The 13,722-nt window shown below is 51.2% G+C and overlaps 1 protein-coding gene across 4 annotated transcripts in view; it reads right to left on the bottom strand.

The window, feature by feature from the left end:
- Positions 1–1,822: 1,822 nt before the first annotated feature.
- Positions 1,823–13,722, bottom strand: part of MAP6 (microtubule associated protein 6) — a 76,956-nt gene continuing 65,056 nt past the window's right edge. For 2 of the 4 annotated variants that reach the window (XM_045021584.1, XM_045021604.1), the window contains exon 4: positions 1,823–1,993. In XM_045021584.1, coding sequence (XP_044877519.1) covers positions 1,924–1,993 — 70 coding nt within the window. In that variant the 3' untranslated portion in view covers positions 1,823–1,923. Of the gene's footprint in view, positions 1,994–3,245; positions 6,065–13,722 lie in introns of those variants that run through there. The other 2 variants (XM_045021574.1, XM_045021594.1) reach the window with 1 other exon arrangement.

Below are 13,722 nucleotides of genomic sequence, written 5' to 3'. Positions count from 1 at the left end.
CTAACATCCATTCCATTCCCAGTGACGAGAGTCACCAGATACCAAAAGCTTAAGGTTTATATTTAGCAAGCTCTGTAGCGCCAAGACCATCTTTCTGTTCTGTGCCTGTACAGCACAACACAAATAATAAACAATAGCAATAACTAAGGGTTTCCTGTTTAAAGGTCAAAAGGTCTGAATCTCTTATCGCATACACTGCTTTTATACTGGTGTGAAACTATTAACTACATGGGCGTTACTCCAGATTTACACTGGTGTGAAAGGGCAGGGACTCAGGCCCACAACCTTCCAAATCCACATAGAAATATTTGGGGCTTTCTTCAGTGCTTCATCTTGGGCCACTTTTGAATCAGGTTCCTTCTGGTTTTGTACCCAGCCCCCTGTAGGGGGGGCATTGTTTTGGGGCTCCAGGAGTGACTGTCCAACTCTCTTCCTACCTTGCTAGAAATGGCTGCCTCATCTAATAGCGGCAAAAAAGAGACGCAGGCCACCCTGGCCCAGAGCCTCAAAGCTAGTTAGGTGCCCAAATGCTTCTGAGGATCTGGTCCTTTGTGCTTATAGAGAGATGACTCACTAAAGGTGAAATTCATCCCATGCACAGGGCCAGCCTAAGGCAGAGGCACCACTTAAGTCTTACCTGAAGGCTTAAATGGAGTAAAGTACAGCAGTCAAAATGTTTGTGTTAAAACAATGAAAATTAGGTTTTTGACTGAACAAAGTTTTTTGGGAAAAGTATCTGATCTTTGTGAAAAGTTGTGCAGTGTCATCAAATTAAAAAAGCCAACTGAAAGCAGAAAACTTCAGCCCAAACCCTATTTTTAGAAATTAGAAAATTCCACTGCAATGCATCATGGGAGTTGTAGTTCAAGTGCCTCATGCCCTCATTCATCTCTATGGGCTGGGGTTTCCAACTGGATGCAACTCCCATGATGCCCCAAAGATATTTGACTCCCATGATGTATTGTAGTATCTCTCCAAGAGGGGACACTGGGGTGCATTATGGGAGATGTAGTCCCACCAAGGTACATAGCCAATAGTGGAGAACTGGGGCATGGAACACCTGAACTACAACTCCCCTGAAGCACTATGGCAGCATTTCTCAAGTGAAATTTTTGGGTGTCACTTTTCCACCAAAAAAGTTCACTCTGCTCTAGTGTTTAGGACTTGTGTTGGCCTTAAAAAGTATAAGATGCTCTTGACTGCAAAATAAAGACAAGGGATTCTGTCTTTCTATTGAATATTGTATACAGCAGGGATTCTCAAACTGGGGGTCGGGACTCCTCAGGGGGTCACGAGTTATTACATTGGGGGGTCGAGAGCTGTCACCCTCCACCCCAAACCCTGCTTTGCTGCCAGCATTTATAATGGAGTTAAATATATAAAAAAGTGTTTTCAATGCATAAGGGGAGGGGGGGGGGGGTCGCACTCAGAGGCTTGCTGTGTCACCAGTACAAAAGTCTGAGAACCCCTGGTATAGAGCCTGCTTAATCAAATGGCATCCAAATGTGGGTTTTTAAACATCAGTTAAGAATTTATATTGCATTAATCCTCTGAGGATTTCAAAAAGAACTGCTGACCTTGTAAATTAGGCTCCTAGGATAAGCCTTAAAATCCAACGATACCTGCACAAGTCTGTCTCTCACGAGCCAATATCAGCCAGAGTACCTCAGCTGAAATCAGTGGCATTTCACCGGTGTAAGCGAAGGGAGCATCAGACCCATGGGCTTTCCCTGCTCAACCAAATATAAATCATGATCAAGTAAAATAAATGACGCTGACAGAAGTAATGTTTCAGTGACTGACAGGCAACAGAAGATCCCATTCCAAGCAGTTCACCATTTTTATTGTACGCCGTAGGACTATACACATTTCATGCAGGCTCTGTGTTTGTCCCAGCTGCCACTCAGAATGAAGTGCTTCACTTCATGTGGGTAGGTCCTGGGCTAAGGTACTTGGTTCCTGGTCTGTAGTACCGGTGGCTTTATCAAGGGTCCTGCAAGCAGAAAAAGAGAGTCATTCCACAGCGGCTAGACTGAATCGGTGATCAAAGACCACAGAACATGCCCCCCACCCCTCGCCAGTTGGTATTGGCCTAGCAGTGAATCACTGCCTGGAGTGCATTCATTTATTATAACACAATAAATAGTTTATACGTTCACCGTATTGATGATGGGCCTGATTCTGCTCTCATTTAGGGACTGATCTAAAGCTCATTGAAGTCAATGGGTGTCTACTTCACTGGGCTTTGGGTCAGGTCCGTGCACTGGTTTTATTACACCTGTGCAGCTTCACTGACTTCAGCAGACTTGCGCTGGGTTTGGGCACAAACAGGATCAGGCCCAATGGGAAGCCACAAAACGGCTATAAAAAATGTTTGCCAATTGATTATAACCTGCATAGGAAGTCAAAGGGTGTCTCACTGTAAAATTGTTTAATAAATAAGCAGTGTGTTTCCCTCAAAGCAAGCAATGAATGCTGGTGAATGCCCTGTAACATATGGGAGCTGTGTGCAATAAATTAAGGGGTGACTCATCTGCCCTGAGGTTCTTAGGGACCCCTGAAGTGCTCAGATCCTGCCGTGTCAGTAAAATGATTGGCTTTACCAAACAGCAGCTGCCTGAAAAATACAGGCCAGGGTTTAGAGTGAGCAGATAGCAATGTGAAAAATCGGGACACTTTCTTTTGAGGGGTGGGGAAATGGGGGTATAGTTGCGTATATAAGACAAAGTCCCTAATATCGGGACAGTCCCAATAATATTGGGACGTCTGCTCATCCTACCAGGATTCCACTCTGCCAACACCTTTCATGTGTAAATTCAGCGATCCAAGGGAGCTGATGCCACGTGGATGGTGGGTGAAGCGTCCTCTGGGGGCTAGCTCTGTCCCCCGCTCTGCCTCAGGCCCCTCCCCATCCCCACTCAGCCCCCGCGCTGCTGCTCGCCACGTCCCTCCTCTCCTCCAGCTTCCTCCTTGTGAGGGCCCCCCCCGCCTGCCTGCCACTGGCCACGTCCCTCCTCACCCCTCCTGCCCACCACTTGCTGCTTCCCTTCTCATCTCCCCACTCCTGCATGACCCCCCCGCCCACCACATCCCTCCTCACCCCAGTGACACCCCCCACTGTCCACCACTCATCACGTTCCCTCCTCATCCCCCTGCCACTGTGAGACCCCCCCTGCCCTCCATGTCCCTCCTCACCCCACCACCACGTCAAGACCACCACCATGCACCGCCTGTCTTGTCCCCGCCTCACCCTTCCACACACACACTCACCATTCGCTGTGTCACTCCTCACCCCCCAGTTCCCACAGGGGACGGGGTGGAGGAGAGGAGGGATGCAGCGATCAGCGGTAGCGGTGCGTGGTGGGGGCCTCGGGGAAGGGCAGAGCAGGGAGGGGAAGACGCAGAGCGCAGGCAGGGCCACCATGGGCCAAGCATCTAGCAGCGGGTCAGAGGTGGCTGTGCCAGGGGAGGTTTAGCCTCCCTGGCCTATTATACCTGTCGCCCATGATGACAGATCCTGTTGGGGGGTGGGGACCCAGATGTTGAGCATTGGTATTAATTAGCACTCCACGGGGCTAGCTCCTCAGCTGGTGGAAATTGGTGTAGTTCCATTGGCATCATTGCCGATTTAACCAGCTCAGACTCTGGGCCCATGTGCCGAGGCGGACAGTCCATGGGGACCACAGTAGGAGGTGCTACATGCCTGGGGTCAGTGCAGGTAGGGGATCCTGGAATCAGGAAGGATGGTGGGGGAACAAGCTGAGGGAGATCAGGGCAGGAGGCAGATTGGCTCAGGGCGGGGAAAGGAGGAGGTCTGCGGGGTTGGCGTACAGCAGGTGAGAGCTGGAAGGAAAGGATCTACGGGGTCAGGAAGGGCAATGGATGTGCTCCATGTTGATCAGTAAGGAAATGGAAAGGGGATTTCTGGGGCAGGTGAGGCGCATAGGAAGGGAGAGAGGCAGTAGGTGGGAAGGGCTCTTTGAGGTCACAGAGGCAGAACGGAGATGCAGGCGGAATCCTGGCCAGATTTAAAATGGCTGCCGTCACATGGCGGTGGCCATTTAAAATATCTGGGAACCGCGTTGCTCTTTTCAATGAGATTTATACACAGGCTCTGGCCATATGTACAGACCTATGAGAGTTGGGGCTTAAAAGGCAGGACGGATTTTGTGGCCAGCACTCTGCCTATGTGAGTGTAGGTACAGTAGTGTCTGCCCATCTGATTGAATCTAGTGCAATCCTGGTTTGCAGCCTGTGAGCGTGACTTTCCCTGCAAGAGGCTATATGTCAGCTCAGCCTAGAGCCTGGACTGGGAGCTGCTCAGCTCGGGACAATCTCACTCATGTGTCCAGGGTTTATCTGACCTCCACACTTGCAGATTGGATTTTTCTGCCAGAACATATTGGCAGGGGGGCTGTGGACACTTCCCTACCCCACAGAGCAGTCATGGCACAGAGAATGAGCTGGTAACAAAACTGGCTTTCTGCAGAGGCGGGGGGTGCACAGTGAGAGAGCTGGCCATAACTTGGGAGGAGGGGAAGCCAAGAAGGTGGTGAGCCCAACACCTAAGGACAATGGAGTCAGTGGGAGTGTCAGGCCTACAGCAGCGCTCCACCTGACCTAGTCACGTTAGGGCGCTGGACTGAGTGCCTTGGGGCATGTTTACACTGCAGCTAGGAGCCAGCCTCGGTCCACAGACTCCTGTTAACACGCTAAAAATAGCTGTGTAGCCACAGTGGCTTGTGCTGGGGCTCTGAAGCCAGGGTTGAGGTTCAGAGCCTGAGCTCCAGCCCAAGGTGCACCATCAAAGCAATGTCTACACAGCAATGTTGAAGGTGCTCGCATGAGTCTGTGAACCTGGGATGTGAGGCTTTCACCCAGACGCAGTGTAGACATACCCCTGGAGGTCAAAGTCCTCTTGGCATAGAACAAGAACAGCAATGCAAGGTCCCCTGCATCGCCCTGTGCAAATATGCCTCAACCAGCAACACATAGGCAGGCCATTCATCTATATTTAAACTGGACAGTCCTCTTTTCGGGTGGTTTGTCCCTTGTCCGGTACTGAAACAAAACCAGACCTGGTTTTGTCCAGTATCAGATGGGGATGCCATTTTGAAGAGGCCACGTCGATGGGGGGGTGGAGTGGTGCACACTTCAAAATGGTGTCCTCTCTGTGTGGCATGACCTCGTCCACGCTGTGCTTGTGAAGACAGGCCAGCAGGGGCAAGGGTGTGCCGGTGGGGCAGGCTTCTGCCATTCCCCAAAGTACCAGAATGCTCAGTATTGTGGGAATGTGTCAGCGGACACCCTAGCAATCCACACTAGGGGTGAGGGGGCCTTTCAGTCTCCATGCCCCCATGCAGCACTCGTGCTGCGAACAGTTCTCCCCTAGGAGCTGAGCTGAGACCACCAGCTTCTTTCATGTAAGCCACTGAATGACCATGAGATGGGAATGTCCCAGCAGGCTATGCAGCAGCCTCCTGGAGGAGAAAAGGTCCACCAGGCCCCTCATTGGCATCCTTCATGAGAAACTGAAATAAGAATAATGGTGTGATAGTCATTTCAAATAAAGCTCATTCACAATGGGTGTTCAAATGGGGGAGGGAGACTGCATTAATTCCCTGTGAATTCCCTACTCAAGGAAGGACGCAAGAAACAAAACATCCCTCCCTCCCATCCCCCATCTTCCAGCACACACAAAAAAAACCAACTGGATCATGTACAGTGGAATTGGGCAAAGCGAGTCAGGAAGGTGAAATATCTACAGTCAGAACAAAGGGTGGTTTGAAATAAAAGCCAGCTCCTGAAATAAAATTGTCTCAATTTATAGACGGTGTGTTAAAAATTCCTGTTGTCTCAGCCAGGCAAGGCACTTATCTGAAGTTCTTTGCACTCTCACGGCCCGTCTGTGACAACGTATCGTCCAACAAAACTGGGGTCACGCCAAGTTTGCGGCAGAAATTAATGATGTGCTATGACAAGATGACAGATCGGTGCCCTAAGGACGGGATGGATGCTAGGCAGCAGCTCATAACTCTGGTTGCAGGTAGCTTGGGAAAGAGATCTGGCAAGAAATGCAGGGGTTTAGTAGTGAATTATCAGGCGTCTTAACAACCGGCCAGCATTTAACAGCTTTAAACAATAGACTGAGATACTGTATGTCACACACATAACCCCTAGCATGCTAACAGGAGGCTGTGGCCCCAGGCGGGGAGGCTGGCGCCCAGCTGCAGTATAGACATGGCCCAGGGCACTCAGTGCAGCGTCCTAAATTGACTGGGCTGGAGGGAGAGGTGCTGTGGGCCCGCTGACTCCACTGTCCATAGGCGTTGGGCTCCCCCAGGGCCAGTGCAAGGATGTTTCGCGCCCTAGGCGAACCGTCCACCTTGCAACCCGCCCCCCCACAGCCCCACCCTGAGACACCCCTCCCCTGCGGCAGCTCCCCCCCTCCACCCTGAGGCGCCCTCCCCCGCCCCAGCTCACCCCTGCTCCGAGCACGAGCACCCCGAGCACGCCATCGCTGCTTCACTTCTCCCACCTCCCAGGCTTGCAGCACCTAAGCTGATTGGCGCCGCAAGCCTGGGAGGCGGGAGAAGTGAAGCAGCTCACCCCTGCCCCGCCTCCTCCCTGAGCACGCCATGGCTGCTTCACTGCTCCCGCCTCCCAGGCTTGCAGCGCCAATCAGCTTAGGTGCCGCAAGCCTGGGAGGCGGAGAACAGCGTGCTTGGGGAGGAGGCAGGACAGCGGTGAGCTGGGGCGGGGAGTTCTCCTGCTTGCCACCCCCCCCCCCTTACTTGCTGCAGGCGGTCCTCCCCGCGCTCCCCTGCCCCAGCTCCCTCCACCTAAATGCCTGCGGCGACCGGGGCGGCCGAAGATCCAGGCACCATGGTCACTGCCGAAGAAAATGGCGCCCCCCAAATCCCGGCACCCTAGGCAACCACCTAGGTTGCCTAAATGGTTGCACAGGCCCTGGGCTCCCCTCCTTCCAAGTTATGGAACCCAGAGATAGGAGCCCACCTCCTGATTCTTCCCCCTTACATCACCACTATGCTGGTGTCACACCAGTGAGCTCAGTGGCGCTCCTCATCCTGGTTCGCACTGGTGTAAATGTGTTTAGAATGGGCCAGCTTGTCTGCTGGTGTATATGGGCATAGCTCCATTAAAAACAGTGGGCCAGATCCAGCGCTATGGGTTGGGCATGAACCTAGGAGGCAAAAGACCTCACTTCTCATCCTAGCTCTGATGCTGACTCACTTTGGACAAGTCACTTAACCATTTGGTGCCTCAGTGTATTAGGGATATGAGATTTCGCCACATGTGTGAAGTACTTTGAGATCTTCAGATGAAAAAGAGCTAGCTGCAAACTGCTATGATTTGTAACTAAGGTTTCTCTTTGGTAAACAAGGACTCAGCTGCTAAGAATTCATAAGGAGAAGTGCTGGTACCCAGCGCTTGCCAGAAAAAGAACCAGGGTGCATGAATGTTCTTGCTCCATTTGGGCACTGGAGTTTTTGTTCCCAGCTTCTTCATCTCTGTGCATTCGTTTAACCTAAGGGCCTGATCCTCAGCTGGTGCCAGTGGGCATAGCTCCACTCCAATTACACCAGATGAAGATCTGCCCCTGAATTGCATGTCATTAATTTGCCTAGACACCTGCTCTGCTCATGTCATCATGAACCTGAGGCGAGATTCACAACGCGGACTTAGCCATCTAATGCCTAGGCGTCCTGCTGCCCAATGGAATCCTCAGCCCCAAGTTATGCACCCAGGCTCCCCATGGGCACAGCTAGGCACCTAAGACAGGGATTCACAGAAAGCAGGATGCTGAGTGGGGAGCCACTTACGCTAGGCAGTAGGAAATGCCAAAGAGAGGAGCTGGGAGGCAGCACGCATGCAAGCCAGGCCATTATAGCCACCACCCTGTGGTTAGTCACTCACCGGGGAGGCAGAAAACTCGGGTTTAAGTCCCTGAACTAAAGCAGGGATTCAAACCTGGATCTCCCACATTCCAGATGAGTCCCCTCACGATAGGGCTATTGGGTAGCCTGGGACAGACACATACTCCAGCCAGCCCCCTACGTGCCTGCTCCTGACTGCGTGTACAGGTGAGGTATGCTCTGAGCACCCCGCCCGGGTCATGGCCCACGGACGAGAGAGGTGGGGGAATGCCTAATCTGATCATTCTTCCAGGGCTCAGGCGTGACCAAGGGCTCCCAGCAGCATTGCGACAGCAGGTCCATCCTAGGTGGCTTTGTGGTTGCCCACCGGCAGAGCTTTAGGCACCTAGGGCCTAGGGGGTTAGGTGTCAGCTGAGCGGTGGTTTTGTAAATGTCAGTGACACCTAAATGTTGGCCTCAGGTGCCTTAAGAGGCAGTTAGGTGCCCACGTCCCTTTGTGAATCTAGCCCTTGGTCACCTTCCTACTCCTCAATGAAGGATCCAGTGTTGTGGCATCTGCCGTGTTAGTCACTGCCCCGCATGTGTGTTCTCTTTTCTGGGACGCTGAGAGATAGAGGCAGTGTGGTCGCGTGGACTGGGCATGAAGATGGGCACTCTTAAGTTCCTAGTTTCAGCCAGAAGGGACCAGTATGGTCATCACGGCCAGGGGCGGCTCTAGCGATTTCGCCGCCCCAAGCATGGCAGCATGCCGCGGGGGGGCGCTCTGCCGGTCGCCGGTCCCACGGCTCCGGTGGACCTCCTGCGGAGGGTCCGCTGGTCCCGCGGCTCCGGTGGACCTCCCGCAGGCACGCCTGCGGATGCTCCACCGAAGCCGCGGGACCAGCGGACCCTCCGAAGGCACGCCTGCGGGAGGTTCACCGGAGCCGCCTGCCACCCTCCCGGCGACCGGCAGAGCGCCCCTCCCACGGCATGCGGCCCCAAGCACGCGCTTGGCGTGCTGGGGCCTGGAGCCGCCCCTGATCACGGCTGAGCTCCTGCCTGGCACAGATCCAAGAACCTCACCTGGTAAACTCTGCCTCAGGCCCATATCTTCTGGTTGAGCTAAATTCTAATTAAGTTACATTGTAATCCCAGGTTGCCAAATGTCTTGCTGTGAGGCCTTAGGTACGTCACTTAGGCCTAGATCCTCAGGGTATTTAGATGCCCACCCCCCCGTTAATTTCAGTGGGAGCTAGGCACCTAGATAGGTTCGAGGGGCTAGGCCTTAGCCTCTCTGTGGCTCATATGTAGAGTGGGGAGAGTAATACCCTGCTTCCCTTGCCTCTTCTGAGAAGCGTGAGCATTAACTAGGTAATATTTCCAAGTGCTTTGTAAATACAGGGCCTCATGCCTTTGAGTCGCACCGATGAACTGAGCACAGCACCAGACAGGTAAAGCACGAGGGGTGGGGATGTTAGATCCTGATACCCTGGCTCACAGTGGATAGTCCATTACCCGGCTAGCAATCCCATTGATTTCAATGCAGAGTCATTTAGTACTCAGTGCGAGGACAGCCCCGTATGAGCACTAACTAAGGGGAACAGATCTGTCCTTCATGGTGGCATGCCCCTCGCCACACCTCCCTGCCTTCTCTCCCCTTCCAGCCTTCCAGCTCCCTCATGCACCTCATGCCATCCATTGTCTCTGGCTTGCTCCCGTGGCTGTAGCTGGCACTGTATTATGATGTCACACACTAGTACAGTTCCTGAAGGAAACCTTTTCACTGGTGACTGCTGGCTCCCATTGTCCCTCATCAGGTCTTTTACTAACATGCTGCTCTTTCTCTATAGCTAACTGCACCCAGTGATCCCACTGTATGCAATGGCAGGTCTCAAGCTGGAGATCATTAGGAGCTGAGTGTGGTGATGGGTAGCAGTTCAGCGAGTGCATATAAGCATTGCCACCCACACCCTCCTTATAGAATATTTTGTTGTGGGATGCTGTAGGAACTGAGAAGCAAGGATTGAGCTGCGACTCTGTCAGTCTCAATGCAGTCCTGGCTCTGCCCCTCAAAAGGACAGGCCAAAGATGAGCGGTGCAAACCAGAACAATCAGGCTGTCGTCCAGACAGACTGCAAACAGCCCTGTTGAAATCCACCCTTGAAATGTCTCCTGCTGCTGATCCAGCTTCTGCAGCTTCCTCTGGAAAAGGCATCTGCTTTGATGTCCACTGATGCAGCTTTAGATGTGGCTCCTGCTGCTTTCTCTGTTCTGCTAGATGGTCTTGCATTGACATCTGCTGCTGTTGTGCCTTCTGCAGCTTTCTCTGCCCTTCTGGGCTAGGTGAGCTCTTTCCCAGCCTCCACAGCTCACGTGGCTGCACAGTCCCATGAAAATCCAGGAGACCCCACGAATTCCTCTGCACGGAGCCCCATGTTCTGCCAGCAGCACCAGCGCTGCAAAGGCAGAAGGTCACATTACAGCGCTGAAGAGGGAGGACGCCTGGGCAGAAGGCACAGGGCTGAGTGGGGTTCCCCACTGCTGTAAGAGAGAGGTGTGGGAGGGAGCAGAAACACAAGCACAGCAATGCCCAAAGGCTGCTACGATAGACATAGCAGTGAGGCCAGCTGCTGCCCAGGCAACCAGGCCAGACAGAAAGTGCTCTGGCAGACTGGAGACAGGGTGCCGAAGCCATACCACAGACAGAGAGGGGAGGGGTGAGGTATCATTGTTTAATATCACCAGTTACATAGTGACAGACCTATCATCTCAGGGACGCCCCGACGAGCTCAACATTGCACACGAAATGGGCGCTCGGGGAGGGCGTGGGGATGCTGGAGGGATTCCTGTCAGAGGCAGGTTTTCAGAAGGGCTTTGAAGGAGAAGGCACGTAATGGATGGGAAGTGGGAGAGGTTTAAGGGTGAGGGAGGGGCTGCATGACAGCCCCTCCCCCCCCGGCAAAACTGAGGGTGAGGGAAGAATGTGGAGGGGAATGAGAGGAGCAGAGAGAGCAAAAGGGGAAGCAACGTGCGATGACAGAGGGAGAGGAGGTGGTGGTGACCTTTCTCGTCTCTGAAGGGTGGCTGAGCCACACTCTGTCCTGAGAGGGTCCCAGGGTACCTACGCTTGTCCCAGTGAGAGGAGGTCGCCACAGACAGTCAGCTAGCAGGACTGGGGATTCAGGTGCAGTGTGACCAGCAGCTCCCCGCCCAGCAGACGGCAGCACTGAAAGGCATCTTCAAAACAGCACATGTGCTGCCCTGTTCTGATCTGCAGCTGCCTCTCCCTGCCCTACCGGCCACACGGAAACACCTGTTGCTGAGATGGAAAAGCACAGTGCAAAGCCCAGCCTTTTGGGATGATGTCAGCTCCCAGGACTTACATGGCCCTTTCAGCTCCGCAGGGAACCCAGTGAGTTTCAGTGTATGGGCAAGGGACCTACCCTAGTAGAATGGAGCAAGGCAACACACACATCCCATGCAATGGTGTCTTGCTGGCCACGGGCGATGTGAAGAAAGGCCACTACTACACAACAAGACACTCAGACAATTTGCTTTAAAAGCCGATGTGGGTGGGAGATCATGAGGTATCATGATGACAGCAAAGTAATTTCAATTCTCAACCAATGTTTATTGGAAATGCATTTTCTCTTTGCTGGCAAACATTCCTTCCAGCTGTTGCTTATGTTTACTTTGCCTTCGCCACTGTCTTCTGAGAGAGCACGGACATCTCCATCCTGTAGGTCACTTTATGCAGCAGCCTCTCCATAGAGCGAGCTGGCATTCGAGACACCCAAAGGTCCTTTCACTCTATGCACAGATTTGTCACCAGTCTCACGTGTCCTCCATCCTGGCATTCATTGGGTAGGTAGCTTTTCAAAAGGCAGCCTGCAACAGAAATCCATGTTGCTTACAAGGAATCTCCACACTTCACAATGAGCCACCAGTCATCAAATACCAGAGGTTTATTACCCCTTCCTGCAAACCTTTACTCATGTGTGTAGTCCTAGTAATTTCAACAGATTTACTCACATGAGTAAGGATTTGTATGATTGGGCCCTTAAACCCACAGTAAAATCAGACTTACCAAGTAGCTAGGTGACCAAGATCTGGCTGAGGTCTGACATCTGGAAGCTGGAAGCACCAGGGCATTTTGCTACAGCACTGGGGATAATATTCTTAGCACTGAACACTAGCATATGTTCAAGTCCACACTTAGAAAAACATTTCTTGTTCCTGTATAGTTCTTTAGTTTCTGATGCTGCAGTTGTTGAAAGAAGAACACAATTATTTCTAGGACACTGGGAAACACCAGCAATGACAAAGACATGTGCCTTAACATTCCTGTTCTTTTTGACAGTCCACTGACCCAATATATCTTAATGCCTACAATATCGAGACACAAAAGACAGGACTCATCTCTGCGGGTGGCACGTCAGCCAGTGAGATATATTCTTGACTTACTTTCACTTTAACAGTCAGGAATTGGGACTGATTAGTTTAATAATTTGAGATTTTCAAAGATTATCTGGAGATTTAGACACGCAGCTTGGAATATTTCAATCCAAAGCCGCGTCTTAGCCAACCAGGGAATCTAAAAGTAGCCAATTGTGAAGGAAAATCTAGTATATTTTGTCAGATTTTTACCATTTTCTGACTGGCCAGCTGAAGCCAACCTCAAACATTCGGTTTCTGAGGGTGTAATGAAGTAAAGTTGACCTTTAGTTTTAATTTATACATTTCAATTCTTTTTAAGCTTTTCTCCCCTAAATTCATATCCAACACTGTGCTCATTCTGGTGAGCGTCTCCACCTTTTAAGTGATCTACAAAGCGTGACATCCCTTTTTAAATAACGCTTGTCCTCAAAGCTTTGTACCGATCACCCCACAACACCCCTGTGAGACAGATCAATTGTGTCAGTAAGTGATTTGCTCCATGCTACACAGTGAGTCAGAGGCAGAACGGGGATTAGCCCCCCCAAGGGTTCCTGGTGTCTAAGCCTATCTTTGATTCATTAGACCACACAGTCTCTTCAAAATGTATCATTCAGATGTATGTAGCACTTGAAATTCGCAGCTAATTCTAAATCATGTTTTCCAGCACTGAGCATGGTGGTTTCCTCCATGTTCTTGTTGGAATGCTAAGCAGAGGTGCTTAGTGATTGCATGGTAGGTCAGATCCAGGTGCATAAATACTGGATATATGAAAACAATTCTGATTAGCTCCCACAATTACCCACAAACACATCCAAATTGCATACGCTTAATGACACACGTTTTCCCTGTCTATCTACCAGATCTAGCTGGGTGCAAACGCCTCTGGAAATTAGAGCTGTGGCTGTGACACCCTTAGAGCAATTGAAATGTTTTACGACTGTATGGCTGTCATGCTTGACCACAGGTTGGTATGTGCGTGTCTGTAAGAAGTTGCTGAGGCTAGAACAGGGTGTTGTTTTCAGCACTCGATGGAAATGGAATATATTTAGCAGATTGTTTATAGACTAGGCATAGGTGTGAAATCTGGTAGGACATATGGTATAATGTCAATTTTTTTACATGGGCCAGTTTCTCAGCTGGTGTGAATGGGCATAGCTCCACTGAAATCAATGGTGCTATGCCAAAAGACAAGAGCTACAAATCTGGCCCAAAGATAGATGATTTTCTCAGTTGAGGATCTGGCCCAGTGTGTTAACATAGCATTCATTAAATGAGAATAGAGGTAATATTCAAGGCAGAAGCTTGCAGATCTGGATGAAAAAAGCTGAATTAAATTCTCTGGCTATTCATAACTTGAAGTCAAAATATCACTCCTTTCCCCTCTACCCTTCATTTTTTTTCCCCAGGT

The sequence above is a fragment of the Mauremys mutica genome, chromosome 1 (assembly GCF_020497125.1).
Source record: "Mauremys mutica isolate MM-2020 ecotype Southern chromosome 1, ASM2049712v1, whole genome shotgun sequence".
Taxonomy (NCBI): domain Eukaryota; kingdom Metazoa; phylum Chordata; order Testudines; family Geoemydidae; genus Mauremys; species Mauremys mutica.
The sequence above is the reverse complement of the archived record's forward strand: the minus strand, read 5'-3'. Positions and strand labels throughout refer to the sequence as shown.